General features: G+C 48.6%; 1 protein-coding gene across 1 annotated transcript in view; it reads right to left on the bottom strand.

The window, feature by feature from the left end:
• Window positions 1–20982, bottom strand: part of LOC119393328 (methanethiol oxidase) — a 97823-nt gene extending 76841 nt beyond the window's left edge. Inside the window, exon 1 of the mRNA XM_037660294.2 lies at window positions 20788–20982. Coding sequence (XP_037516222.1) covers window positions 20788–20833 — 46 coding nt within the window. The 5' untranslated portion in view covers window positions 20834–20982. The remainder of the gene's footprint in view (window positions 1–20787) is intronic.
• Between the last annotated feature and the right edge of the window lie 7007 nt (window positions 20983–27989).

Raw genomic sequence — 27989 nt, 5'->3', positions numbered from 1 at the left:
ATACGGACGCCTGCAAGTGATGTACTACGCTCCTACTACCTCAGCTGCCTAATGGCGTTTGTAGAAGGGCGGTCGACCACTGAGGAAGCCGTCAATGCCGTCATTGATATGTTCTTTACCTTGAGTGGCGACGCCGATCTCCGGGTAGTCGACATCGCCGGTATAGTGGAAATCAAGTACAGAACATCTCTTCTTCTCGACGTACAGCTCCAACTTGATACCAATAAGAAGACGTGCGCCGCGAAGTTCTTCAGCGGGTATAACTTCGAAATCTTCTCGTATGTCAAAGCAGAAACAGGTGGCACCCTCGTCAGGTATACGCTGTCGATCGCTCGGGATCGGCTTGGAGTCAACGTGACGCAGAGAGATCTGTGGGTGCTGTATGACCGGCTGTCCAAGGCTAACCTGCCCATCGATGAAACGGCGCCCTTGCATGGCGGATTCGACGTGCTAGGCCAGATATTCCCGAAAGCATCGCTCGATAAGTGGCGGTTGCACGTGGAAGACATGTGCTCATGCCGCTGCAGTGACACCATGACCGTCACGATATCTGATACGAGCATCATCCGGAGCTTCATCGATATAGTCGAGTCACCGCACTTTCGTTCGCAGTCACTGGTATTATTCGTCTTCGGAACCACGGCTTCCCTCTTCGATAAAGAGTTCCTGTCAGACAGAATCACGGGTGAAGGCTCCGCGAAATGGACCCAGTTCTGCGACACCGACATCGGTGCTCTTTACGAGCTGTGGGACCTGGTATCGGTGCACCGGTTCACGAACCACGAGAGAGACAACACGCTCCGCTCTCTCTATGACTCCATCTCCGGAGCAGTGGTCGCCGATGCCATCGACATATTCGCGAGTCCCGAAGACGCCGAAGAGGTCCGCACCTTGATCTCGCGCGTGCGATTGCTGTCGCCTGCGCAGCTGACACACTGGTATCAGGCATTTCTGCCGAACCTGAAGGAAGACTACTGCGCAAACGTCATCGCCGTCCGAGCTTTCCGGCGCAAGACGCTCCTGCACGCGGAAGCCCGTGGACTCGGCGATATCAGCTGGACGCGCAGAATGGGCCTGGACGCATACGCCATTCTTCTAGACGAGGTCATCGCTGTAGCGCCCATCCTGTACGCAGATATCAATGTCAAAGCCCGCCGTGAGACCTACATCACTGCTGCGATGGTGGGCGTCGAGGTGGCCTCTGCTCTCTGGGTAGTCCTGTTCGAGCGCCAGGGCTGGAGCAAGGCGGCTTTAGAACAGCTGCAGCGCCACCTTGACTGTATAGAGGATCAAGTGTTCGACGAGGATCCCACCGAGCTGGCCTACCCGTTGCTGTCGTTGCACTCGACGGTGCGCGCCGTGGCCGGCGCTGGGTGGCACACGCCAATTAGAATGTGGAGCCTGTGGACCATGTCGCCCAGCCAATTCTTCTACATGCGTTTCTATCTACGACACGTGTGCCAGAGGGACGCGCAGCTCAGGCAGATGGCCCGCACCACGAACTTCATGCGGCGGATCCCAGACTTCTCCGCAGCGTTTCACTGCCAAAGCATGCCTAAGGCGGCAGGCTGCGTGTACGATCTGAGAGTCGCACCTGTTGCTGCATGACAGTCGCATTTGCCGCCCTCTCACAATGTTTTAGTTAATACTTTTTGCTATACTGACATTCCGTGCAGTGCAATATTCACACGGCACTGAAGTTATCGCTTCAACCGAATTGCAGTGTTCAGCTGTGTCCTAACAGTACGTTCAGGACACTCGTCTTTCCGAGCGTGATCGTTTTCTTCTTTTCTGTGGAGCGCTTTCTCGGAAGTACCTATAGTTTGCCAATCGTACGTGTCATAATTACAATCGCCGAATTATTTCAATATCCTCTACATGTCGTAAAATGATGGATGAGATCTCTTTAGTATAGATCACCTTCCTCTCAACGCGAATCAATAACCAGAACACATACACGCCAAACATTATTGGCAATCTCACTTTAGTTATTCTTCAGATCAAATTGTAATAGGATGTGCTGTTATACTGGAAGCACTTAAGTACTGTGGCTTCTTGCTAAACATAGCTCACTCTTAGTGTATCCTAAAAATGGGATCCCAGACTTCGTCCATTGGGAGCCCATTGGGACTCCGTCCATCTCAGCCCATGAGACGCGGAGCAAAACGCGACTATTTTGACTTTGCCGCCCTCTATAGCTAATACAAAAAGTACCTTTTCTTTATTTCTCTATTTCAGCGATAGGTGCCGGTAGTTTTCGACGTTTTATGTGTAAAAGTTGATTGCTCACAGCGTTCGCGCGGGAAAAATTGCGCGGCTGATGTCAGTGTGTTCGTGACCCGCCAAAAAGGGGCGAAATTCTGCTCGGCCAAGTTTTCGGATCCGTGCACGAAGCTACTCCGGCATCAGTACAACAATGTAAGTATTTATGTTGTTACTTTATACTACTAGCTACATTCCACCAAAATTTTAGTTCATTTGGTGCCGTGGGCCAATGGGGAAATTTTTTTAATTCGGGAATTAGAGAGGGGCAAAACGCGACAAAAAAGCATTGAATTGCCTTAGAGAGTGTCTTATTGAGTGAACCATTTATTTACGCTCATTATATGATATTTTTTGTTAAGGATGGTGCGGACGTACAAGAGAATATCATCTGGGGTTTCCTGGGAGGAAAACGACATGAAAAAAGCACTGATAGCTTTTCAGGAGTTTCGGAGCAGCACAGCGCCGGGTTCTGTGTGGATTCAATGCGTGGAGTGCAAAGACTGGGCGCATGAAGACTGCGTGGCTACCCACGGAGTGAATTTGAAGTGCTTCTACTGCAAGAACTGAAAGAATATTTTTTCACGCTTTCCCTTTCTGCCTCACGCAGCGTCTCGTTTTGCCCCGCAGGTTGGGACAAAATGAGACATGTGGTGCATTTTTTTGTTTCTTTTTTAAATAAAAGAAGTCACAGTTTCGCCGCAACGGCGAAGAAATGAATGCGATAGCAATAAATTGTAATGTAACGCGAAGAACGGAAAGCAGCTCGAAATTGCCAGCGCGTCGCTCGAGCCCAAAGGACGCACGAAAAGAACGCACACAGGATGAGCGCGAACTAATGCGTCACAGCTCGACACTTGAAGCGCACTGCTCAAACATAAAGCAGGACGCACGAAACGAACGAACAGGTACACACAAGACGAGCGCGCTCCTTTCGCAAACGCGGCCGCTGCAGCGAGCGAAGCGAAGCACCCCACCGGCCGCCCCTTCTTTCCTCGAGATAAGCGCACGAAAGCGACCACGCCTTGTAGAGCGAAGAGCAACGGCGTTCGCAGGAGCGGGGCGGCGATCTTTAAAGCGCGCCACACGCGCGCACATCGCGCCATCTATGTGGCCACTAAGAAAGCATGCTGAATTACATGGTGTATATAAATAGCTCGCCGTTAGCAGGCTGAAAGACGGTGCTGTCATGGCCTAACGTCTAACGCGGCGGGCTGCAAAGAGAACGGTCGCCCGTTCGATTCCGCGCGTCGGAAAGAATTTCTGCATTATTTTTCTTTGTGGCTTTTCTATATATATACATACTTATACATATACGGTGAATGACGGCGACGGGGACGGACGTTTTCCAGCCGAGACTGTCCATATAATTGCTATCGCAATAATATTTTGAACCGTCGCAGCATGGCCATATTTATGTAGCACATACCTTGTACCCAAAAGAACGTTCCTGCGTGACATTTTACGGTAACGAGTGAAATAAAAAAAAGATATTCACTATTTGCACATTTTTGTCGCGTTTTGCCCCGCCTTACCTATACGCACGATCTGAAGATCGCACCTGTCGATATCTGGTGGTCGCGTTTGCCGCCTTCTTACGGTATGTGCTTTAAAACGGCTTGCTGTACCCATATAAGCTGCTACAGAATATTAGCACGCCACTGGCGTTGTCGCTTGAATTGAACGTCATTTGTAAGCTGTGCTCTAGCGGTACTGTCAGTTATTATAGAAGCTTGTTTTCTTAGCTGTCCACTCTGGGCTTGAAGCATCCTCTCATTTTTCTCTATGAAACCTAATGCGTTGCAGTGAAATAATAAAAGCATTGAACGTTATGCGACGCGCGACATAAAACGCAAAGGATATTTTGCCTTGTGCCGAAGTGTTAACTCCCAAATAAAGATGAAAGATCAGAAATGTGCGTCGAGGCGCCTATTAAAATGTACTGTCCTTACCTTGCCACACTTGCGCGTTGATAAGCAAGTTTTGCGGCTTACGATTTCCAGACTTCCGACTTGCAACGTGACGATTTCGTTGACTCTACCAGCACATTTAATCTTTCTCGCTCTTGACTACTGTCTTGCACTATAGTACGTGTGTTAACCCTTTCGGCCCTGGTGTCGTATAAAAAGGACACGAAGAAATATTGCTTCAAATTGTGACATAACTCAAATTCATAGAAGTGTCTAAGGTATCCTCAATATACCTGCGTAAACATAGGTAGTCGTTTTTTCATCATTGTCTTTTTCGGAACTCTGCAAAGTGGAAAGCAAGATGGCACAAGCTGAGAAAGACGACAATCGCCGCAACCGAATATTTGATGACACTTTACTGATTAACTATTATATCAGTAGCTATCGTATTTTTTCCTGTTTTAATGAGTTGAACTGCTTCTTTACAAAGTCGGTCTTCCCTAACATTTACGCTCACCCGCGTCAATGCACAATCTTCAAGTCTTTAATATAGGACACCAGGGCTCAGTGGTTGTCAGAGCTCCGAGTGCATTGCATGCTGATCCAGAGCCGTAGCTCTTGTGTCAGCTCCTGATTTCTGGTTATTCTGCTCGAGAAGCCAGCCCAAATTTCGTAGATAATATGTCAGGGGGCTCCTATCGTGAGATTCTACGTAATGGATTCGAATATGCTTTCTACACTATATGAATGGCGCGTAAGGGAGCTAGAAGATGACGACGATGAAGTGCAGTTTTGTCAGCTTGCCCTAAATTATCTTTTTCGCATATCCCTTTTATTTTATTTTTTTCACAAAGTCTACTGCCGCACGCTTCGTGGCCAATCCCCCGTAGTGGGTTGAGCTATTCCCCTAAGGAACCAACCAACCAACCAAGCCCTTGTAGACATGGGCGGAAATAATTTTGGTGCTGCAAAGCAGGATTCGGCAACATTTTATGATGTTGGGTCTTACAAAGCGTCCAATAATTAGACGACAGCCATTCCAGTGCAATGAGGAGCTGCGTATCACGAGCCAAAAACTTGCTTCTGGACCTTTCAGACGCTCTGACTAATACGTGGTTGCTACAGGCTAGCTTCACAACAATTACAGGTGTTAAGAGAGTATGAGTAAATAGAAGTATTTAAATTCACCGTATTCCACTTTACAACCACTAAGCCCTGGTGTCCTAGATTTAGGACATGGCGCCATTTTTCTTATATACTGATGGGTTGCTCATAGTACATTGTTTTCATGCTCTTGAGGTGGTAGCAAAGCTAAATCGACAAGATAAAAAAAAATTCCGCCCGTTAAAAAAAATTCTGGGCTGAGAGGGTTAAGGGAAATAGTGCAAACGAGCTGCGGGTTTGAAGTAAACTTCAACCCGCGGCAGCTGATGGACGTGAATCGGAGCAGACACGAGCTCCAACACACAACACGCCGCCGACGTAATGCCAGCTTCGCCATGGGTTCGAAGCTTCTGTTCGAGCTCATGTTTTACCTTAAGTTGGACCAGGCATCTTCCGGTGAAAATGTGAGAAACTCTCGTATGCTCCGAACTTGCAAACGATGGCAAAACCACTGGTAACAATGTTGTTCGCCCAGCTTAAGAGAAGGTCTCCTAGTGAAACTTCGCTTAAGCCGATTCTCGTGGCAGGTAAGACCTGCACAATTCTTATTACGATTGGCATTATTATGATACTCCAGACACTTTCCGGTGTCCATATATGTATCTGTATGTCTGCGGCTGTATTTCCACCAACTTGGGTTATTGGGGCAGCCCATTTCGGATAGGGGTTTGGGCAACCGTCAGACTAAATGTGAACGTCTTTGAAGATAACTGCGTAGATCTTCAATGTGCAAATCTTCCGTGTCCATATCCTTATAGCGAACATTTTTGACGCATACCTAACTGTGCAAAGCTGTATACGCGTATTTTCAGTGTCCAGATCTTCAACTGACGCCTTTGACGCTACCTCAATCGTACGGATCTCCAACTTGGAGATCTCTTCAGTGTGCACATCCTTATAGTGAACACCGTTTGCAACATGACTGTGCATATCCTCAATGTGCAAATTTTCAGTTTGCATATATTTAATGAACATCTTTGGCGCTAATTTATCTGCGCAGAGCTCCATTTCGCAGATCTTCAATTAACGTTATTGACGCTAAATTGATCGTACAGATCTTAAATGAGCAAATCTTCAGGCTGCACATCTTCAGTGAATATCCTTGTCGGCAATTTCGACCGCTGTACGTGGACGAACTTCGCATATCTTCTGCTTTAACTTCAGCTTTCTCGACGCTCTTCTCATGCGAACCCTCTATGCTCCGCCGGGAACGTGACAGTTCCTCAACTTCTTAGTAGAATGGACCGCAAGACGACCAAGTTGCATAAGGCTTCGTGCAGCCGCTCTTTCTATTCAGTGTCCCTGCCACCGAATCTGGTATTCAGCCCTCGCCTTTGAATACCGAACGACCACGTCCCCGCCAAGGAAAATTTATTATCGTGTTTCGATACGGTACTCGGCCAAGGGCGACCAAAGCTTTCACGCTAAGACCCGGCAGGAAAGTGTACCCGCAGTATCTCGATACTAACCAAAGTGTCTTTATATGCGCAACGCCAGCGTTGGAGGTCCCCGCTGAACGTCAGATAAGGATATAAACATAAAGCCAAATTCCAGCGTGTGGCCCCAGGGTTTGATTGATCGATGCTTTTCTTGGCGGCTGCTCATTGTGCGGTGAGCGTGAACGCTTCATAGCAACGCCGCGTGACTGCTTCAGAAGCAGCGCAACACTTGGCTTGCGCAAGGACGAGCTCTTATAGTAGAGCGCTGAGTACACCGGGCGTTATAGTGGCGTTCAAAGGGCTGCAGTTGTTGCGCTTCGGTTGTAATGCACGGAGCAAGCTTGCCCCGTCGCTCAGACAGGGGCGAAAGGCGATCGATCAGGCATGCCCGCTGCGGATGAGTGTTGCGCGTCAATGGTGGGAACAGTGCAGCGAAAAAACGCGAATATGATAAAAAAAACGCGAATTAAAAACACGTATGCAGCATTGATTTACGAGCGGCCGCAGCCAAATCGCATCACGATGCCGGAGACACACCGCACGGAAACCTAATTTCCTCCTGCAGTCAAAGTGAAGGGTATATCCACTGACTCTCGGGAAACACATGACCTGGCGCAACCTTGAAAGTGTTTTGTGTCTCTTTTGTTTTCTTATATATACTGCAGTTATTATATCACGCTAACGAGCTTCCTCTAGAAGATCAAGTTGGTGCAAGGGGTCACGTGTCATGTAGGTGAACTTGCGTATACACCCCGAACCTATCAAAATTCGAAAGAGTGTTGCTCCGCAAAAGTGCGAAATCCACGCTCACGTGCTATGAAAATAGCATTTGTGCTGTGTAGGCCTTATTCGCTTGAGATGAATAAGGCGCGACACTATTGAGACTCACGAACGCTTAAGCTTCGCCTTTAAAAGTAAAATGCGACAGCGATATTGATTCGGCTTATTTTACAGGTTTCAAACCGCAGGGGAGGGCTGAGGGAAAGTAATCTCCTTCGGCTCTACCACGCGTTCCTCATGTGTCATATTAATTACGTCGCATCATCTCTAAATTGGTCTAAACGCGAGGAGGATAAACTCGACACTTTAATGCGGAAAAGTATTAAAAGGGTGCTAGGACTCCCCATGAGTACCGGCACGGACAGGCTCGTGAGCCTGGGCATGCACAACACCCTCTCGGAGGTGAGGAGGAGGAGGAGGAAACTTTATTCAGAGAAAAAAAAATAATAAAATAAAATGCAGGCAGTTTGGTCGGGCCCTCAGTCCAGGGCTCCGCTGGCACGAGCGGCTCGCTGTACCTGGTCAAGCAAAGCTATTTGGCTCTGCTTGTCCTCGTGCGCAAGCCATGCCTCCCACTGCCTGTGAAACATGTGTGGTTGCTTAGTGATGTGTGGGCTGTCGATGTGTTTGGGCCTCTGGGTGCACTCCCATGTTATGTGGCTGAGTGTTGGTGCTTGTGAACACCACGGACAGGTATCTTTAAATCTTGAGGGATACATTCTACTTAGATGGTACAAATTGGGAAAGCTATTGGTTTGTATGCGTCTCCAATCCCTGCTTTGTTGGCTATCTAAGTCTTTATGTGGAAGCCCGTATTCCCTTCTTTGCTTCCTTTGTTGGAGAAGGATATCACGCGAATTGGAAAGAGGTTCAACGTCATGGCCTGCCGTCGCTCGGTTGGTGATGCCTCGAGCTATACGGTCTGCCATGACGTTCCCCTCCAATCCTTCGTGAGCAGGACACCATATAACGTGATGATCTCCTGTTATGGGTTTATTTAAAAATTTGTACGCTATTTAGGTAGCGTTCCTCGGAGAAACATTCGGCATGCCGCCTGTGAATCGGAGAGCACAACCACTGATTCTCCCCTGATTTCTGCGTTGGATATGGCTATGGCTATTGCCGCCGCCTCTGCCACTCGTGTGTAACACGTTTTTACCGACGCCATTGTGGTGTGATTTTGTGCTACAATTGCCACTACATGTGTCCCTCTGCTCGCTTTACTTACGTCTGTAAAGACGGCTTCTGGGCTATTTTGAAATGCTTTGCGTAAGGAGTCTGCTCTTGCTTTCCTCCTACCTGCGTGATACGTCGGATGCATATTTCTGGGAATAGGTGCCACAGTTAAATGTGTGCGTTTTTCCGCATCTATTAGCACCGTTTCCTCGTCACAATATAGCGGCCGCAATGTGTATCCCATCTTTTCCAGAATTCTTCTCCCATGATAGCTTGAATTGAGCCTTTCCTTTTGAGATAAAAGCACCGCATTCGCATACTCCTCAAAGGTATTGTATATGCCCAATTTCTCTACCCTCTCGGTTTTGGCATTTTCCGGAATCCCCAATGCTGCTTTGAATGCTTTCCTTATGATTGTGTTTATTTGCTTTGTCTCCTGGTTTGTCATTGTCTGGTACGGCAGCGCGTACGTAACTCGGCTGATAACAAATGCATGAACGAGTGCAATGGTTTCTTTCTCCTCTAGTCCCGTTTTGCTATTTGCTATCCGCCTGATCATCCGGGCCGCATTCGCCGTGGTTCCCCGCAGCCTTTGCACTGTGTGTGTCGTGCCCGAATTTCCTTGTATCCACATTCCAAGCACGCGTATTACTTCTGCCTCCCTGATTTGTCTCCCATCCAGCAGTATTTTTATCGGTATTAAGTCCTTTTTCTTTGCATATCTTGCCCTAATTCTAACCATTTCAGTCTTTTCCGGCGAGCATTGCATTCCTGCAGCTGTCACGAAAGCTTGAATTTTATCTACTGCCTCCTGGAGGGCGTTTTCTTTGTCCGCATAAGACCCCCCCTTTGTCCATAAGGTGACATCGTCTGCGTAAAGAGCTGCTCCTAGACCTTTTACATTTTCCAGCTCACATGCTAGCTTTCTCAGGCCAATATTAAATAGTATTGGGGATAGCATCTCGGAGGTGACTGAGGCACAGCAACTAGCTCAGGTTGCGCGGCTCTCCTCTACCAAGGCTGGGCAGCGTTTCCTACAGTCGTTTGGATGTCATCATACGGGCACTGCGGAACAGAAGATATTTTTATCACAAACAATGAAGGGTACATACGAGGTGGAACCCTTCCCGCGTAATGTCCATCCGCGGTACAATGTTGGCCGGCGAAGGGCACGTGCCAAGTCTCTGCTTGACTTCGTGGCTAAATCCCCGGGAAAGGTGGCTTTCGTCGATGCGGCGCAGTATGGCCCCTCGGACAGCTTTGCGGCCGTGGTTGTTGATCATCGCGGTCGCGTACTCAACTCGGCTTCCGTTAGGAAGGTGTCTGGCTCCGTAGCAGAGCAGGTAGTGATAGCTCTAGCTATGAAGGACCCTTCGCGTCCTGAGATATTCACCGACTCCAGGGCAGCCCTCCGGGCCTTCGCTTCGGGTGTGGTCTCAAGAAAGGCTGCCGCTTTCTCAGTTCGAGGGGTGTAGGAGGCTTTCACACAATTACCTGGTTCCCGGCACACATGGGCTCAGGGGTTCATCCCACGTTTCCCAACGTCAACGAACTTGCCCATAACCGTGCGCGAGAAATCACGTGCCGCGGAGGTCCGGGCGGTTCCGGAGGGGGCTTCACGGAGAGCTTCAGGGATCCACTTGGCACCTTCAACGAAGTTACTTCGCACTATCATCTGTCAAGGCGGCGATCGATACCCCCTCCCGCATTCCAAGCTTTCTAGGCCGCAGTCGTCGGTTCTCCGGATGCTGCAGGCAGGTTCCTTCCCGTCTCGCAGCACGTTTAGCCACTTTGCTGAAGGCATAAATCCAGGATGTCCTAGCTGTGGGGCGGATAATTGCACACTCGCTCATATGCTCTGGCAGTGCCCGGCGTTACTTAGCGCAAAGTTCAGCACAGAAGAGAACTGGGAGAGGGCTCTTAAAAGCCGCGAGCTCTCAGTCCAGCTGTCGGCAGTCCAGGAGGCCTGCGAACGGGCGGAAGGCCACGGTCTTCCAGTACCGGCGTGGGCGCGGCCAGCAACTGCGGCGGACCCCCCTTCGGGGGTTCCGCCGCAGGACCACATAAAGTTCATTTCATCATCATCATCAGCGATATCGAGCCCCATCCTCATCGCGCTCTGTTTCGCTTGTCACAATGTTCAGTCGCCCAGCCAGTTGAATTCAGGAAAGACAGTTACTTTTCCAAGCAAGCACAGCAAAATAAACGCTCGCACCAGCCGGCAAAGTTAACTCAGCAGTAATACGATTTAGCCAAAATGCATTTAATGATAATGTAGTTATAAACCTTCTGCATTTGATTAAAATCTAGCCAGAGAGTAAGAATTTCTCTCGCATGCAGCGTCCACTTAAATTACAACAATGGCGCGCAGTATGAATGCGCGAAAGCGAGAACTCGCCATGGACTGTCGGTATTCCGCACGTTTCCTTTCTTTACAGTCAGATTGCATTTGCGAGCGATGCCGAGTCAGTCGATTGTATACGTTTGGGAAATATTTCGCCCAGCTCGCCGCATTTCCAGTAGCAACGAATGGGCACGCAGCTAAAAGTACGAGCCGTTGCCGACTTGCTTAGACTGTGCCACCTTTTTTTTTTTTTTAATGTGTGCCTTCTTCTCGGGTTAGGGATACTCCAAATGTTAAACTCCAGATATTATTATCATTATTATACTCCAAACGAACCGCACTCGCACTTTTTTATGTATTGTTGAACTGAAGCTGCGCCGCCACCCACTGCTTTAAGTGTGGGCGTGCAGACCCTCTGCAACAAAAGCGTGCAAAGCGCCTCTGCGAAATAAGTGGCGAAAACGGGATCAAGCCAACGCAAAGTCGGCGCAAAATTGACGTAATGTTAGAAAAATGGCTTTACCACATACGCGTACGATTTGCTTTAGTGTTCTGTTAGCAGCAGGCATGCGGGTTGTACCGAACAAAAAGGGGTTCTGTTTCTTCCCATTGCGCCTGGCTCGCAGCTTCTTCCAGCGTCTCGGCAATGCGCATGCGCAGAAAACAGGCGCGAGAGTCGCACAGTTCGCAATCTACCGCAAGCCGTGGTCGCTGCATTGAGAGAGGCTTACCTCGCTTCTCAAAAGCGACGATTCAAACAGAGAACGGGTGCGAAAAGAAAGAAAAAAAAAGTGAGAAGAGTGAAAGGGGAGTTGTCGACAGCGGCTAAAATAAAACTAAGACAGAAAAAGCTCAGATACACAGAGACAGCTTATGTGTAAGCGGCGGTACGCGGCACGTTTGCGCCATTATTAGAAAAAACGAGCATCCATCCACCGTCTTCAGCTAAAAAATCTCGCTCATCCTCGAATCGACGAGAAGCGACGAGAGGACGCGAAGAGGTGTGCGAGGAGGAAAGAAAGAAGGAAAGGAGGAAACGCAACGTGAAGCGCGATATACATCATCGAGGAAGGAAAACTGGTCCAACTTGGCTTCCTTTTCTTTATTTTCCCGCAGTTCCGTGGAACCGAAAAGAAGTGAAATTTGCGAGCGAGCGGATCTCCTTTCGATCGATTGAAATAACGCCACTCAAGTTCGGTACTGTTCTCTTTTTTTTTTTTCTTTCTTCAAGCCGGAAACGTTCTGTCGCGAAGACTGGAGCGTATGCCGGAATGAGGAGGGGGGGTTGGTTAGAACGTGAGATGGTCTATAGCGGTTTATATGAACTGTAGAAAAAATAAGAGCAAAGGGACAACTAGATCGATCGACAAAAGTACGATCAGGGGAGGACTCTTCGAAAGTCGCCCACGCGCGCTAACCTTCACGTAGATAAGTCGACGGTACATAGCCATGACAAGTACATAACCGTGACAGCCGATTCGTGAGAGCGCAAAAAACGAGTGAACTGAACTATAACAGTCATTCGAGAATCCAGACAGTACAGGTGGATTGGGGCTATAGGCTCCACGGAAAGAAAGATGAGAGTGGGAGAGAGAAGTTCGTTTATGAAAAGTGGGAAGGTTCGACTCGCGGCATACCTATATATAACATGTTGCTAAATATAAATGTGGCAATAAATTGAATGGCACTCGAAGCCATATGAGGCCGACAATGGAACCAAGAAAAGCATAGTGGCGTTATTTGTAGTTTTTTCCTTGTTTCACTTGTAGTAAGATAAACTAACAAGCTTGATGACGTAGTTGGGCCTCAGTACAATTAATCACACGTACGCAAACTATCCAACACAAAGAACATTTCATCGCATTGTAAGATTGAATAAAATGATGGCATAAAATTTTTTTGCGCTTCAGTCCGATTCATGCAAAAAGAACTTGATGTTGCCCTAAGAACGACGCAAGTTTCGTTTTGCGCCGGGCTGTGCTCCGCTGCGCCGGCTGTCGGGGAGTTTGCATGGCGAGTGCTAGGTCACAATGCCGTTCTCGGAGGCCGGCGGTTTGAATTGCGCTAACGATATGCGGACAACTAAAACGTCATTTTCTTTCAAACTAAGCATTTCCCTGGCATGTATAAAACACTACGAGGTTTCTGGAACGCTATTTCAACAAATCCATGTCGACCTAATATTTGCTTTCAGTGTCCTTTTGAGAGGTCCTGAATTGAAAGGCCGCCATGTGATGGAAGAGTGCAGCGAGCCCTTATCGGCGGTGCGTTATTCATTTCGCGGAACTGCTACTCCTCTATAAGAGTGCAACAAAACTGCCTCCTCTGCCGATATAGGCCTACAACACCGCTAGTTCGGAGTATTGGGTTGGGCGAAACGAGAAGCGACACTGTAGTGGCCATCTTATTGCAAAGGCAACACCCGCAGGCGAAACCGCAGTTGCGCCAAGCCAATCGTTTGTTTGTAGAATAAATACGACGTCGCGGGACAGGGGGACTCATCTATATAGCATACACATACATGCACACACGCTATGCCGTATATGTCTTCCATGCAAGGCTGATAAGGATAAATAACGGCAGCGCTGGACAAGAGGAATGGGGCTCTCACTGAAGCATTGACCGGTCGTTTCGCTGTCGTATACGTAAAGAAGTATGCTTGGCGAGTGTTCGATATAATTAAGAATAACACGGCTACCTGTCGCCGCCGTCCACTCGGATACCACGTTGAGGAACGACGAAGTCTTTAGTGCCGGTCCGCCAACCTTTCTTCACGCTTCCCTGGCGTGGGCAGGCGCGCGGTTATTGATGCCTCATTTCGGAGACGTATCATCCGCGCAATTTGATTAAGAGGCCTGTCCCATAAAAAAAAAGCTTTTATCTTTGAGCGAGGTGGTAAATTGATGGCGATGAAAGTATTACGAGTGGCACATAAGGTTTACCTTGTCAACACCTCGCCAACTCCGTGGGCACGGTGCGGCGAATGCTATGTGGGTACTGTGTCAACCTGTTACAGAGAAGATCTGTTCCAGTGAAGATGCGAACGCTCGTTCACTCTGCTCTAGTAATAATCGTTCGTGGACCTTCCACCCAGTCGCCGTCGCCTAGGCAACGGAGGATCCTTTTCTTTGGTTCTGCTTTTTGAATGTCTTGCGTGGGACTTCCAGCTTTCACTGCACAGTACGGAGTGCATCGGGGTGGGATAGGAAGAGCACTGGTGTGGCTTGGGGGGGGGGGGGGGGGGGCAAGCGTTGGTGTGACTTGGGAAGCGGATGTGGAGGGGGGTTGGGGGCAAGTGCCTCTTTTGGACCCCTGCCGACGTCCATGTAAGCAGCGAAGTAGCGCATAACCTCAAGAAAGTGGCGATAGGCACAATGTGCCGATCGTCTTTCCAGCGCCGCGCAAGCTGTCGAAGCTGTGTGCGCACATCTCCGGTGAGGTTGAAACGAAGGCGACCTGTGGAATCAAGCATACTAGGCGTTACGTGGATCGTGCGTTAGGGGTTGTATATGAATTACCATTGAGCAGTGGTAAATCATACATCGGCCAAACGGGCAAGTGTGTCAACCAAGGAGCCCGTGAGCATGAGTTTACGCTCACTAATGATCAGGGCGGGCATCTTCGTGCGCACTGTGCGGTGTGCGGCCGTGTGCCTTTGTTTACTGGATTGAAGGTGCTGGGGCGCAGCAGTTGCACGCGAGCTTTTGGAGGCGTTTGACATGAAAATGAAGGGCGCAGATTTTGTCAGCCAGACGTCAGTGTGCGGGAGAGTGCATAAGCGTGCGCATGGGGGGGGGAGGGGGGGGCGGCCGCCCCCTAGTCACCTAAGAGGGGGCGCGGCCCGCAAGGTCTGCCCCACACTTTGAATTAATAGAGAGCGGGGGCGAATAGGGAGGGGGGGCTGCGATAAACCCCCCCCCCCCCCGATGGGGAACCCTGCGCACGCCTATGGGTAGTGAATTTCAGATGCTTTGCCGCAATAGTAGGATACCTTTGGATAGAATCAGCTTTTTGATGTGTGCACAGGCGCGCTTGTGACGTACGGACTGTGCATTTTCCCTCAATTCTTTCGTAATAAATCAGTTGGTAGTGAGCGCCTGTCCCGTCTTGTTTCTCTTGTCCTATCTTTTCCTGCGCTGTGCTATTATTTGAAGGCAATGCACCAACTCGCCCAGCAAAGCATTCTATTAAGCGATATCGCTTTGTGGAAGCTCTCCAGCGCACAGTCGTGTGCGCCGACTTGAATGTAATTTCGAAAGCAGAATTGCCAAACGCTCTCGGCTGGCGCTCCGTAAACATCTCAGACTACGTTTTAAGCGTTATATATACACCTGTTCACATGAGAAAAGAAACACCTCCTTTCTGGACCGTGGCACGGGAGTAGAAGGGCAGACGTCACTGCCTCGGCAGTGAATTTGGGGAGTCACGACTATTTACCAGAGCCCAGAGGGTATTATGACGGCATCCATGGAATTTTCTGTAAAAAGTCTATACAGCGCGAAGTTATTCTGTAAAATCGGGTTCCGTCCGTAAGTTGTTCGTGAGACGTTCGGCGATTCCTCGTTCTAGCGGAACGCTCAGCCTACATCCACGGTGTGACCTTGTGGAGGCAGACAGCGCACACGGTAACTCCCACAGACCCAGCAAAATCGCTGCCTGGGCGAAGAAACGAAAGAAAAAACACAAACTATCGATGTAGAAAGAAACGAACTAAAAAAAGATAGAAAAACTCCGCTTAGAACAAGCAGAGAAAGAAGCGACGGTCGATCGATGCACGGAGAAGAGAAGCACGTTTGACAAGGCAGTCACGTCGCTGCCAGCTCTGCAGAAAGAAGCGTGCACTGACACCGCCCTTCCGCTAGGGGAACCCAACACGCACGCACATGGTCCGGCACAATCAGCGGCGTGCCACGAATGCAGCGACGTCACAGTTATATGTGTTTCGCCAGGCGAGACCGCGCGGCTCCTGCTTTTGTTTTCTGCACGTACCGCATTTGTTCGAGCACAGGCCGTCTCCGATTCAGCCAAACAAAGGTCCGACGTACCCTTTCTCGTACTTTTTTCTCATATACGGTGATATTGACGCTGTCGCATCGCTGACTTAAGCAAATGTGTAATATTTGGCGCAAAAGCACGTATTGGGCGTTTCCGACACGCTGTATATTGATATGTGTCAGAAGTGAGTGAAGTCGTCATACCAATTATGAGTTGGTTAACTAAAATTGCCACCATCCCGCCCTGCGAACGTGAATGTCCAGCGAAGCTGTACAAACACCACACATGTTGATTGGGGAGGGGGGGGCGGGGTATGATTTATTATTACTTTAGAGTAATTGTAGTGGTAATCGCTTTGTAGTCGCTGTGGTAGACCGTGATTGTTTCCACGACCATTTCCAGCAAGACGAATTTGTTCCTTTCTTCGAACATTGTATTCACGCTGTCCTTCTGGTGTCTTCAATTTCCGTGGTCTACCCATGGCAGTCTTAGAATGAACTGAATGAGTTGCTAGACGGGTCTCTCTTCTATATATGAAAGCGGGAAACATGCTTGGGGTGAAGGAAGGGCCGTTTGACGTCACTCGAAGCCCTCGTGTGAAGTGCAAAACAGCTGCAACCTAATCTTTACCGGGAATGCGTGGGAGGGTGTTCCCATTGTTCACAGGCGCCTTATCATTTATCATGGGTTTTAATGCTTGTTTTGTGATTTTCTTTATTGAAACGAATACTGAGCTCTGTGCTGTGTGCCTGATTGCAAAGAAAGATATGTTGTTTGCCTTCAATTGTTTAGGGACCCCTAAACCACTCAGATGTCGAAATTTAGTTGCGTGCGTTGCAGTTGTGCACGAGTCTACATGCAGCGAACGCGTTCGTCGGCTCGTCTGTCCACCTCTCCGAATGCCCTTGCTCAGCGTCTGAGGTGAAAACGCAAGGAGCGCGCGCATCTGCTAGCAGATGAGCACGCGAGCGCGAGCGTCTATTGATGGTTTAGGCCCTTTATTCTGGCGTTTTCTGTTTACGCCACGAAATTTTCCAACCAACGAGAAATATGCAACGAGAAGTGTACAAAAAGTACAGCTTCGCTGCAATATTAATTTATATAAAGTTATCGCAGAAATGGAGCGTTTCGTAAATCGTCAATTTCAGGGGTAACGAGACTTATAGTTCATAAAATTAAGTACTCCTTCAACGCGCGTGAGATAAGTGACAAGAAAGATGACCTTCACATTGTTGAAACGAATACGAGAAGACGGCTGTTAAACCAACGTGTGACGATGATGTGAAAACGTTTGAGAGACAAGAATGTCACAAGCATGTGACAACAAGTATACATTAAACAGTGAGACAAGCCAACAACACGTGCCGCAATTTTCTGCGGAAGTCGTTAAACACAACTCTTTCGCGTGTGCTCCTGCCGTCATTCGTGAGCTGCTAGTTGTTTTTCTTTTTTTTTCCTCTTACTATTTAGCTAAGGGAGCTCGCTTGATGGTTTTCGCTATCTCTTCTCGTTGACGCATTTCGTCTCGTCTCCTATTGGGCAATATATACGCTTTTCATTATTTTTCCGTCTTTGTTTTCAGTCTACGTAAAAACACACAAGTCGCCCGAGCAGCAGGAAAGTTGCGCGACAGGTTTTCTGGTGGCTTCGCGTCGCAGTCAAGGAGACGGTCTATGTTAGACCTGTGACTGGCTAGCGGCAATTAACCTGGTATTGTGATCGCTGATAAACTGCAGAAAAGAAAAAAAAGTCGCCTTCGAACGTAATGTGAGTACAATAACAAAAAAAGAAAAACAAAGCACTAGCCTTCCACATTAGGAAGAGCGTTACCCATTGCTTACTTCCAGCATGCAATCACTTGACATCGTCGACACCGCGGGCGTAATTCTTTGGCGCTCATAGACATTCGCAGCTTACCGTCTTTTTTCGCAAAGAATGCGAGAACAAAAATGCTCAGAAAAGGACGTCGCTTGTCATGGCTACAGTAACGGTTCATGTTATTCTGCTGTTTCACGCTCCACCAGGAAATAACAGATAGATTCAGTCGAGCAACATGCGATTTGCCGTCCGCAGTTTATCTTTGATTACAAGAGGACTTATTAATAATCATATCTGGCATTTTACGTGCCACAACCACGATATGATTATGAGGCACGCCGTAGTGGAAGGCTCCGGAAATTTCGACCACCTAGTATTCGTGTACACCTAAATATAACTAGCATTTCGCCTTCACCGAAAACGCGGCCGCCGCGGCCTGGATCGAACCCGCGACTTTCGGGCCAGCAGATGAGCACCGTAACAACTATACCACCGCGGCGGCCCATGTGGGCCTGTTGGTTTCCTCCAAATATCGTTTTCTTTTTATTATTTTAAGACCAGGACATGTTTCACTCATCAATAAATTTCATTTTAATAAATTACGCGTGAGGTGAATTATTTCGCTGTCTTGTGTACACTGTGCTTTGCGTCGTATTTTGAGTTTCCGTTTGGGCGAGCCGTGAAAATTGTGTCGCCATAGCAGCGCTCGTAGATGTTTACACATTTGGTCTCATTTACGCGTTCTGCGGTTGAGGGTAAAATAAATAAATAAGGTATGGGTTCGTGGTAAAAAATGTTGCCCTCAACTGAGGCGTTTGTCAGATGGCAGCCGTCGTCTTCTTGGCGCATTTAAGTTCATCAATCAATCAAGCAATTAAGTATTGAGCTATATTCAAACAAATACGGTATGCGCTGCCTTGCGGGCATAGTTGCTCTACAGTCCTTCGGCAGCAGTGGCGTAGGCAGAAATTTTTTTCAGGGTTGGGGGGGGGGTGCGCACCTCATTGATCCGACATTGGATCTGCGCAGATAAGTATGTGTCCGGTGCAGTTTTGGCGTTTCATCTCAAAGTTTGAACAAACTGACACTGATCACCTTTGAGGGATTTAATAAAAATAATAAAAGTGAATAAAATAAAGTTTTTCGAGCTTCGTGGCGTACAAGTTACTGCTTCGTAACGAAGGGGATGATCATAGCATCCATCCATCCACAATGGCATTAAAACAGGATAAAACCACAACACTCAGTATTATTATTCAATCTCTTTTTCTCGTTTTGCTCCTCCGCACTTCCGCAAATGCGAAATCATGACAAGTAGCGAGCTACTCAGAATTACAAAAAAAAAAAAAAACATGGCTGATCTTTCTGTCATAGGAATCGGTATAACATGAAACTGAATCGTGTCTTCACAGAAGTAGTCGATTGTTTATTGAGCATTGATATATGAGAGCTTGTACAATGTCTATTCGTGTTTGGCAGCTATAGCGCACCGTTTGACGTGGATGTATACAAACGTTGACGCCTAGTGGCACATCTCCATCCCGACTACTAACGCCCAGGATCATGATTTAACCGTTGTGGTAGTTGAAGTTGTTAACGTGCACCTGGGCGTAACATGTCATGAATCCCGCGCAAAGATGCATCAACAAGCACATAATAAACACTGGTACCTGATATGCACTCCTTCAAATCGTCGTCACTTGAGGAGAGAAACGGCAAGATGTGCGCTACCGAGTAGCAAGTTAACCTATGACTGTGCTCATGTACACACTACCACAACGCGCTTCAGCAACACGGGAAAAGGTTCGTAGCTTGAGCCGTGAACGCGCGAAGGCCGAACTTCCCGCTGGCGTCTGTCTCGCTCCACCAAGCGCGACATTCACAGGTCGACATCGTTGCCTCACTGCGGCGCCTATTGCAGCAGTTTTATCAGTCGGTGCTATCGCACTCGAAGCAGTAGGCGGCGGAGAAACACCGTTGGTGCATGTGGAAGCTGCACTACTCCGACAACGACCTGTCACACGCTAACACGAAGCCAAAAGTAAAGAACGTAAGTGCGTCTAGGGCGACTGCATCAAGGAGTCGGCCAGCGTTCCTCGCTGGCATCGGGACGCCCTAACTGCGTCGTCGCCGAATCTCTCCCTATCAGCGCTCGTTAGTGTCATGACGGCGAACTTCACTTCACTGCTTCCAGACGGCGGCACCGTCCCACCCCGCCCATCAAGAGCACCGTGCGAGCGAGAAGGTATGAGAGACATAAGCCTCGTGCATGTGCGTCGGTACCGTAGTGGGTATAGAGCACCGGACAACTATCGTCGCGGACCGAGAGGTCGTGGGTTCGATTTCCGGCGACGGAACTTTTTTCTTCTATAGCTCTTTCTTTGTGATCTGTTAGTGTACATTTTACCAACACGGCACGTTAGTGAAGTCTTGGTGGACCCCGGCATAAAACACTTTCGTGTTAAAAAAGAAAGAACAACAGCTGCCAGTCACCCAGCGCAGCGACACGTGCAGATGCTAGGCACCTGTAAGCTTTACAGGAACTGACCCGCCAATTTTGGTAGACGCAACCGCAACGCATACCTCATTAAAATACGCTCTTTCACACGAAGGAAAAAAGGGGAATTGATCAAAAGCTCGTTTTCTTTGCAAGACACACCCTAATGAAACGAACAGACAAGGAAGCTATATGAGACATTATTTGTAGTCTTTTTAATTGCAGTGTAGTAATTATGATATAAATGTAAAGAAATTCAAGTGGACTTTCACATCGTTACTGAACACATTCCACGGCTGTTCAGGTTATATACGTAACTGCAACGGCTGAGCACATCCAACCAGCATTGTTTGCGTCAAACTTTAATCAGCAAACTTTCTAAAATCATCGCTGAAAACTCACCGCGATTCCACAACGCTTTCCGGCATTGGAGATGGTCTTGATCCATCGGTGTAGCCGTGTTGATGCCTGTTGGTCACACAGTGAAGTAAAAACTGAAAGCTAGCTTGAAGAATTGAACGGTGGAAGGCAGCTGCAGCGAGGAGCCAGCAACTGCCTTCGTCTTGCAGCCGCGAAGACGGCAATTGCATCTACCAAAAGCGAGAACGGCGTTCAGTGGCGCGGAAAGGAAACCCCGCGGCTTCGACGTCTCTGCATTCGTCATCCGTCAAAATCCGGCCCTCGCACAAGCTGTCGCGTTCAGTTCTTCTCCGACGACAGTTGTCGCCAAGAGCGGAAGAAAGAAAAGGTTAGCTAGAACTAGTAGGTGCGATGGACGCAATTGCCATCCGCGTCACCCCAGCTTTTGCAGTTATACAAAGCAAAGTCGTTCTAGGCGTGCAATGCTTGCTTAGTTGGCACAGTACACTTCCACTAAAGTCAGAAACAAAGGCTGCACCGCTTTGTATCCACGATACATCGATCACTGCTGCGCAACAGTAAGTGCAATGAAAACCGCCGTCCGTTCGGCTGACACAAACGTTTCCATGACTCATCTGCAGCTGCTCGCTTAGAACCGCGGCTCAACCAGTTTGCCGACATTCGAATGTTTGCAGATAGCGGCGGCCACATTCGTCACTTCATAACTGTCAATATAGACGATTTTACGTAAGTCACATATGGGCGCCGCCACCTCAGGCTGTTAAACGAATGTTTCCTTATTGCTGTATACCACGTCGAATGCACAAACCCAACGGTTTTCATGCGTCTGCGTCTACCGTATACTGTTCGCTTAATCGTCAAAGATACGGAACTGCAAGGTCAACAGCCCAATGTGGCGGCACAGAAACCTATCAATAAAATAGTCAATAAACCAGGTTTTATTTTCGTGTTTTTGGCCCTAAACCACCCCGAATTCAAAGATGAGAGGGCGGTTCGTTTCTCGCCTTCACGACACTTCGCACAGGTGCTATCTCCTCCTCGCCACCTCTTTCTTCAGAACACACGTCGACAATGTCAACGCTATAGGCGCTGCACCTATCAGGATTTCGGGCTTTTCGGCTATGCGTTGTCATGTCGGCTTGCGCAGTCGAAAATGGGAAGGTTTTCCCGCTTCGGCAGAGCGCTTCACCAACACTTATTTTTCAACCCTCTATTGCATGGCGTCCCATATGGCACATACGGGTTAACATTTTTTTTTTTTTTTTACTGTGGGCGCAAAAGACCCAGTTGAGAATGTGACACAGCCGGAGTAGTCGCCATAGTTATGCGGACTTGTCATTAAAAAAAAAAAGATGTGTCCATCCCTGGAGTAGTATGAAAAACAGACGTAAAATAGATTTGCGAACAGCGATTGCTATATATATATATATATATATATATATATATATATTTGCAACCTTTCTCTCGCTGCCGAAGCACGCAAAAATTATTTCGGCATATCTCGTGGCTTCAGAATTGATGCTCGTTATTGCTTTTCTCAATTCCCGCTCCCGCTACAGTGCACAGCCGCATAATCGGTATATGCCATATTTGGCATAGTATGCATTTCAGTGACGAAATGTGCAATATGATGCCATCTATGTTTTGTTGCACAAAACAAAAAGAGACAAAGCACAGCCTCTGAGATCACGCACAGCTATGTTGTGCCGAATTTAGGTTTCGGTGGTAGGTGTTGAGATGCTTCACGAAAGTCTGAGGTGCCGGCAACAGTACCTGGCACTTTTTTGTTACATTAATGGCATGGGCGCAGGAAAAAATCATGTGACGTCTGACCAGTGCAAGACGATATTTAGCTTTCTCTATTTCCTTGGCAACTGACACTCCCAACCGTAAGTCAGTGGTTGGTAATCCGGACAGGAAGGTACAGCAGGGCGGCACCATGCGAACAGGTAAATGTGTAAGCGGCCATCTTGCATGTAAATGTCGGCGGTCAGATGCACTAAGTGAAGTGTTCAATTATGCCTGAACACAGGAAACAGTTGCTTTGCTTTATTCCACAAGTCACGCTAACGCACTAATGATGCGAAAACGGAGGAAACAGCGGATCTGGTGGCGTTCCCCTCCTCCTTTCACTCCTCCTCGCCATCACTTGTCTTTCCCACCCCTTGTAAGGAGAGAGGGTGAAGCAGCATAGCTATGTATAGCAAGTATATACTTACTATGCATGGCTATGCTGTGCTTCACCCTCTCTCCTCCTCCTCTCCCTCACTTTTCTTTCCCACTTCTCTGCTATACAATACTACACTATATGTGGCTATGGTATGCTTTGTCTCTCTTCCTCATTCTATCTCTCTCACTCTCTCTTTCTTCTTTGAAAGAGAGAGTGATTCTCTCTCTGTTTTGCTCTGTTTTTATGTCATTTTTTGTCTTTTTTCTTAGTATCTCTTTCTCTGTGCATGTTTTCTGTCTTTCTGCAGAAACGTGGGAGGCCAAGTTCGCCCTCGAGGACCTGGAAGACCAGCGACAACTCGTCGCCAGGGCCAAGAGGGCAGTCGAAGCCAGAGTGTTCATGGACTAGGAAGCCCTCCCACCTAAGGGTGATAGCGGGTGTGATGAATGGAACAAAAATGTGTCGACGAAGACGAAGGTGCAGCGCCAGACGCGTGCGATATGTAGCCAGCTCTGCGCGTGAGGCCAGCCAATCAGCTGATGACCTGTGGTGCTCCATCGAGATGACCAGGACTTGTTCGCAGTGCAGGATGCGTTGGATCTGCGCACCGAGGACCACATAGGTGCCATACTTGGCACTATATCCGGCCAAGTCGCAGCGGGCATCCCCAGCGAGGTCGACATCCATGCCAGCCACTGAGCTCAGAAGCGCAACCTGCTGCTCCTTGTAATGCTGAACAAAGTTATGGTCATATATTAATTAAACATCGATAAAAATATCGCACCTTGACAGACACCAAATCAAGCTCATACTTAATATTGGCACTAAATTACCAGAAGCCTGACAAATTGGATTATTTTTTAGTATGCCTTCACTTTTCGCGCTGCCAATTGCTAGCTTCCTGGTTAGTTGAATTGGCAGAGCGACCGCCCTGGAAAGGCGTTGGTCCCGGTTCGATCCCCGGACCACGACAAAGAAAGCTTTCTTTCTGAGAAACCCGTACGGGTTTCCTTGCGGCTTCGTGCTACAAACGGGTGGTTAGTAATTTCCCTTTCTTAACCCTTCCGCCACCTAGCGGATCCCTGCGGGATTCCGTAGAACTGATTTGCAACATGTGCCATGTGTGCTTCGAATTGTCGATGAATTCGCTCTCGCACTGCCAATTGCTAGCTTCCTGGTTAGCTCAATTGGTAGAGCGACCGCCCCGGAAAGGCGTTGGTCCTGGGTTCAATCCCCGGACCACGAAAAAGAAATCTTTCTTTCTGAGAAATCCGTATCGGTTTCCTTGTGGCTTCGTACTACAAACGGGTGGTTAGCAATTTCCCTTTCTTAATCTTTCTGCACAGGCGTATACACCGGAGGGGGGGGGGGGGGCAAGGGGGGCGCTAGCACCCCACTGAGAAAAGTTAGGGGGCCGGAGCGCCCCCCCCCCCCTTTTGACAGTGACAGTGGTCATTGCCGGCTGTAGTCTGGGAAACTAACAAGTGAGGTAAAGTTTTACTTGAACGCAGCAATTACGTAATTATATAATAAAATGTGTCCTACGATTCTGCTGTGAAGACTCCTCCGTGTCTCATGACCACGCACTGTAGGCTCTCTGCGGTGCGGGCTTCCTATGCGACGCTTTCGCGTCTTGCGCTCCAGCATTGCAGCGGAGGCTACCGCTCAGCAGGGGCTCTATAACATTAGAGCAATCTGTCACAATTTAATTTTTTCTAACTGGCCTGCAATTTACGTAATCGGCGACGCAAATACGGGCGAGAACCAGTAAGCTTTTTATGAACCGATCAAACGCTCTTCCTGTTTGACGGATTTAGTTTCTTTCTTTGAAAACGAATAGCATCACCACTGCTCTATATCCAAGCTGCCGTGAGTTAATGAGTACGCAGAAATGTCGAGTGTTTTAGTTGTGCCGAGCCAGGAGAGCTAAAAGAAGTTCCCGATTTAGTCTTCGATTAACCTGCTTCACCTTGCTTATCGTATGGTAGCCTGCAGCGATCTCAGCGGCTTATAAATAAGGCAGTGGACTCGAGAACATTGGGAAGCCTAGCTTTCAAGTTTGCCCCGTAACTTAATCTACCTGACCAGGGAGACCATCAGCGTCCACGGTTTTCTGGACTAAGAAGACCACCCACCTGCAAACGCTTGTGTCTGTTCCTAATAATGTTCATTTCTCTCTCTCCCTATCTCTCAGCAAGGATGAGTTCATAGAGAGTTGTGTACGCGCACAAACAGCTCAACATCGTTATACTACAACTGAAAGTATCTATTATACCCATATGAATCCATATGGACCGCATATGAATTGGACGGCGGTCTCATCTGGCCGTTGCCGCATGAGTATGAAGTATGCCCGAACGCACGCCGGGTCTTGCTGTGGGTCGAAGCATTGATCAAGCAGTGCTACCTTGTAGGCGTCCGACGCCTCGTCTTCAGTTGCAGGGTCAGCTCCCGGCTGCGTCTCCTCCTCGGCGGCGCGCAGGTAGATGCCCAATCCCTCGAAGCCTAAGGCGTTTAACAGGGAGCGCCTTGTGCTCCGGCGTGGCGTGCCTGGCAGCAGCGACCTGTAACACAGGTCGCCATTGCTTCCATGGAACAGGTGGAACACCGGGGCACTGTAGAAAGGGAGGCAGAGGGATAGCGGCGTCCATGCTGGATGAACCAGCCGGGATGAAGAGACGAGCAGGAGAGAGGCGAGGCGTGCAGTTAGGCTTCGTGGGATTGCAGGTCGCCAAATGCAGGAAGCCGCAAAATAACGTTCAAGTTGAGCAGAAATTATAGCCGAAAAACGTAGAAGAAGCAGGAAGGTAGCCGGCTTACTTATGGATTGCAGATGGATTGGGAAACCTCGTCGCCAAGTTGTATCGGCGCGGCCGTCAGCGACGCCGACGCCGGCAGAACAAAGGAACGGCGCGCCAGAGCGGCCGGCCTGCAGAAAGACCCGAGCGAAAATTCAAACAGGCACGCCACTATTATATCACATACATTTGTACAGCGTCCCCTGAGGGCAAATTAAAGGGGTACGAAACCGAAACCGTAACCCACGACACCCCAAGAACCCCGACAATCTTTTTTTTTATTTCTTCCAAGGAATCGGTGGCGGGTCCGGTATGTCGAGGAACAAATGAGGGACGTCACAGTTGAGCTTTGCAAGCTGAAGGAAGGAGGCCGAACGAAGAAGGCTTACGGTGTAAAAACAGCGCTAAAAAGACGTAGTGAAAGGAACAGCGCAGATGACGACGATGACGAGGAAACGCTGTTTAGCGCTGTTTTTCCATTCGTAATCATGAACCAACCAACCCAAATGCGTACCCTACTGAATAAGGCTTGTATGGCGTCGCCGCAAATGGCCACAGACAAGAAAGAACGCCTATAGGCCGACGCAAACCAGAGCGTAGAGGTTTGAGCGTGAATTAAGCAGCAGAAATGTGAGAGAGAAACGTAAGGCTGTCACCATAGTAGAACGCTTCGCAATACTTGAGAGACTCCATGCAGGTTCATCAAGCCATCGTCGCCATTCTGTAGAACGGTTGAGTCTTGAGGCGCGTAGGTTCCTTAGGTACTCGTAGCCATTTGGTAGAGTCGCACCCGCGGCAGGCCGACGGAGAGGCCTGGCGAACCGGTGCACGACACAGAAACGCTAGGCAAAGACGCTGCTGTTTGGTGAGAGCGGTCTGCGAGCGTCATGGTTAACATGGCGTTTATCCAAAATGGCGTATATAGGATCAACACCTTTAGGGTTAGGGCCAGAGTTATTGAATCATACCAAATGCGAAACTGCGTTCCGAAACCTGAGCATGCCCATAGCCGATTCTGCGGGGGGCCTGTAGATTGTCATGACACCTGGGAGCGGCAATGAAAAGCAATAAATCCCCGCGATGCCGCCCTGAGTGCGCTTCTCTCTAGCTGCTCCACGCCACACGCAACGCTGGCGTCGTCACAAGCGTTTGTTAGTGTGTTTTCTTTTTTGGTCAACAGATGACGCGACAATCAGCAGACCCCAGAGATTTCGGCCAATGGCGAGTTCGGATTTCAATATATGGGGTCTATGGGGAGTTTCGCAACTGGTATGATTGAAGGACTCTGGGTTAGGGTTGCCTCATGTATCGGTGGCGCGAAACCACCTGACAAAGAGGTTGGGCTATGGTGGCTTAAAGTCCCTGAAACTTCGTAAAGTAGCGACACTTTCCTCCTCCGCTCGCGTTCCTCCTCGTTCTCCTCTCCTTCGCACTCTCTTTTCGAGCATGGCGCCACCTACCTTGCTCTTGCGTAGCAGACGACGCTTCGCAAAGGGAGCGCGCGCTTGCCAGGCGGAGCGCTTTAAGCATTTACACTAGCCGTCTAGATCTTTGTATCCTTTTTTTATTTTATGTCGTTTAGGAGATGTTAGGACACGTTTGTAAAGGACATGTGTGATGTTGAACGTTAATGTCCCGCTCTACATGAAGCCTTCTGAAACCTATACACGTCGTCCTCGCGAGGCAAATTCGCCGCGCATACCAATGACGCACTGAGGCTGCGAGTACGCACTAGAGGTAGCCGTTCCGAAGTATCGGTTGGGTAAATATAGTTAACGCCGCTATACGTGCCTGTATCATGTAGCACTTCACACTGCAATACAAAAGGGCGTATTTGAGGCGTCTCTTTCCTACAAAACAATATCCAGCATCTGGCTCACTTGTTTTTTTCTTTTTCACCAAATCTCCGCGCTCGCTATTTTCTGTTAACTGTTTAGCAACCTCACAAAAAGGGCGTGCTATGGGGCGTATTTCTGTCCCGAAACAATAACTATCAATCTCGCGTGCCTTTCCTTGCATTATCGCCGGGTGCGCCGTACTTTCAGGTCACGAATGACGTGCGTGTTAATAAAAAGCATCCTTGATAGGAAAGTGCCGAGCGCCGAGTTTTCAAGAAAGGAAGCGCAAACTAGCCAGAGGACGGTTATTGGTCAGGGGCAAGAAGACTCCACAAAAGGTGCGGACAGTTTTTAGAGTGGAAGAAACACATGGGCAATGGGTGTTGGCTGTATTAAGAGTGGCGACTATTATTTATT

Source organism: Rhipicephalus sanguineus, chromosome 5, assembly GCF_013339695.2.
Source record: "Rhipicephalus sanguineus isolate Rsan-2018 chromosome 5, BIME_Rsan_1.4, whole genome shotgun sequence".
NCBI lineage: Eukaryota > Metazoa > Arthropoda > Arachnida > Ixodida > Ixodidae > Rhipicephalus > Rhipicephalus sanguineus.
The sequence above is the reverse complement of the archived record's forward strand: the minus strand, read 5'-3'. Positions and strand labels throughout refer to the sequence as shown.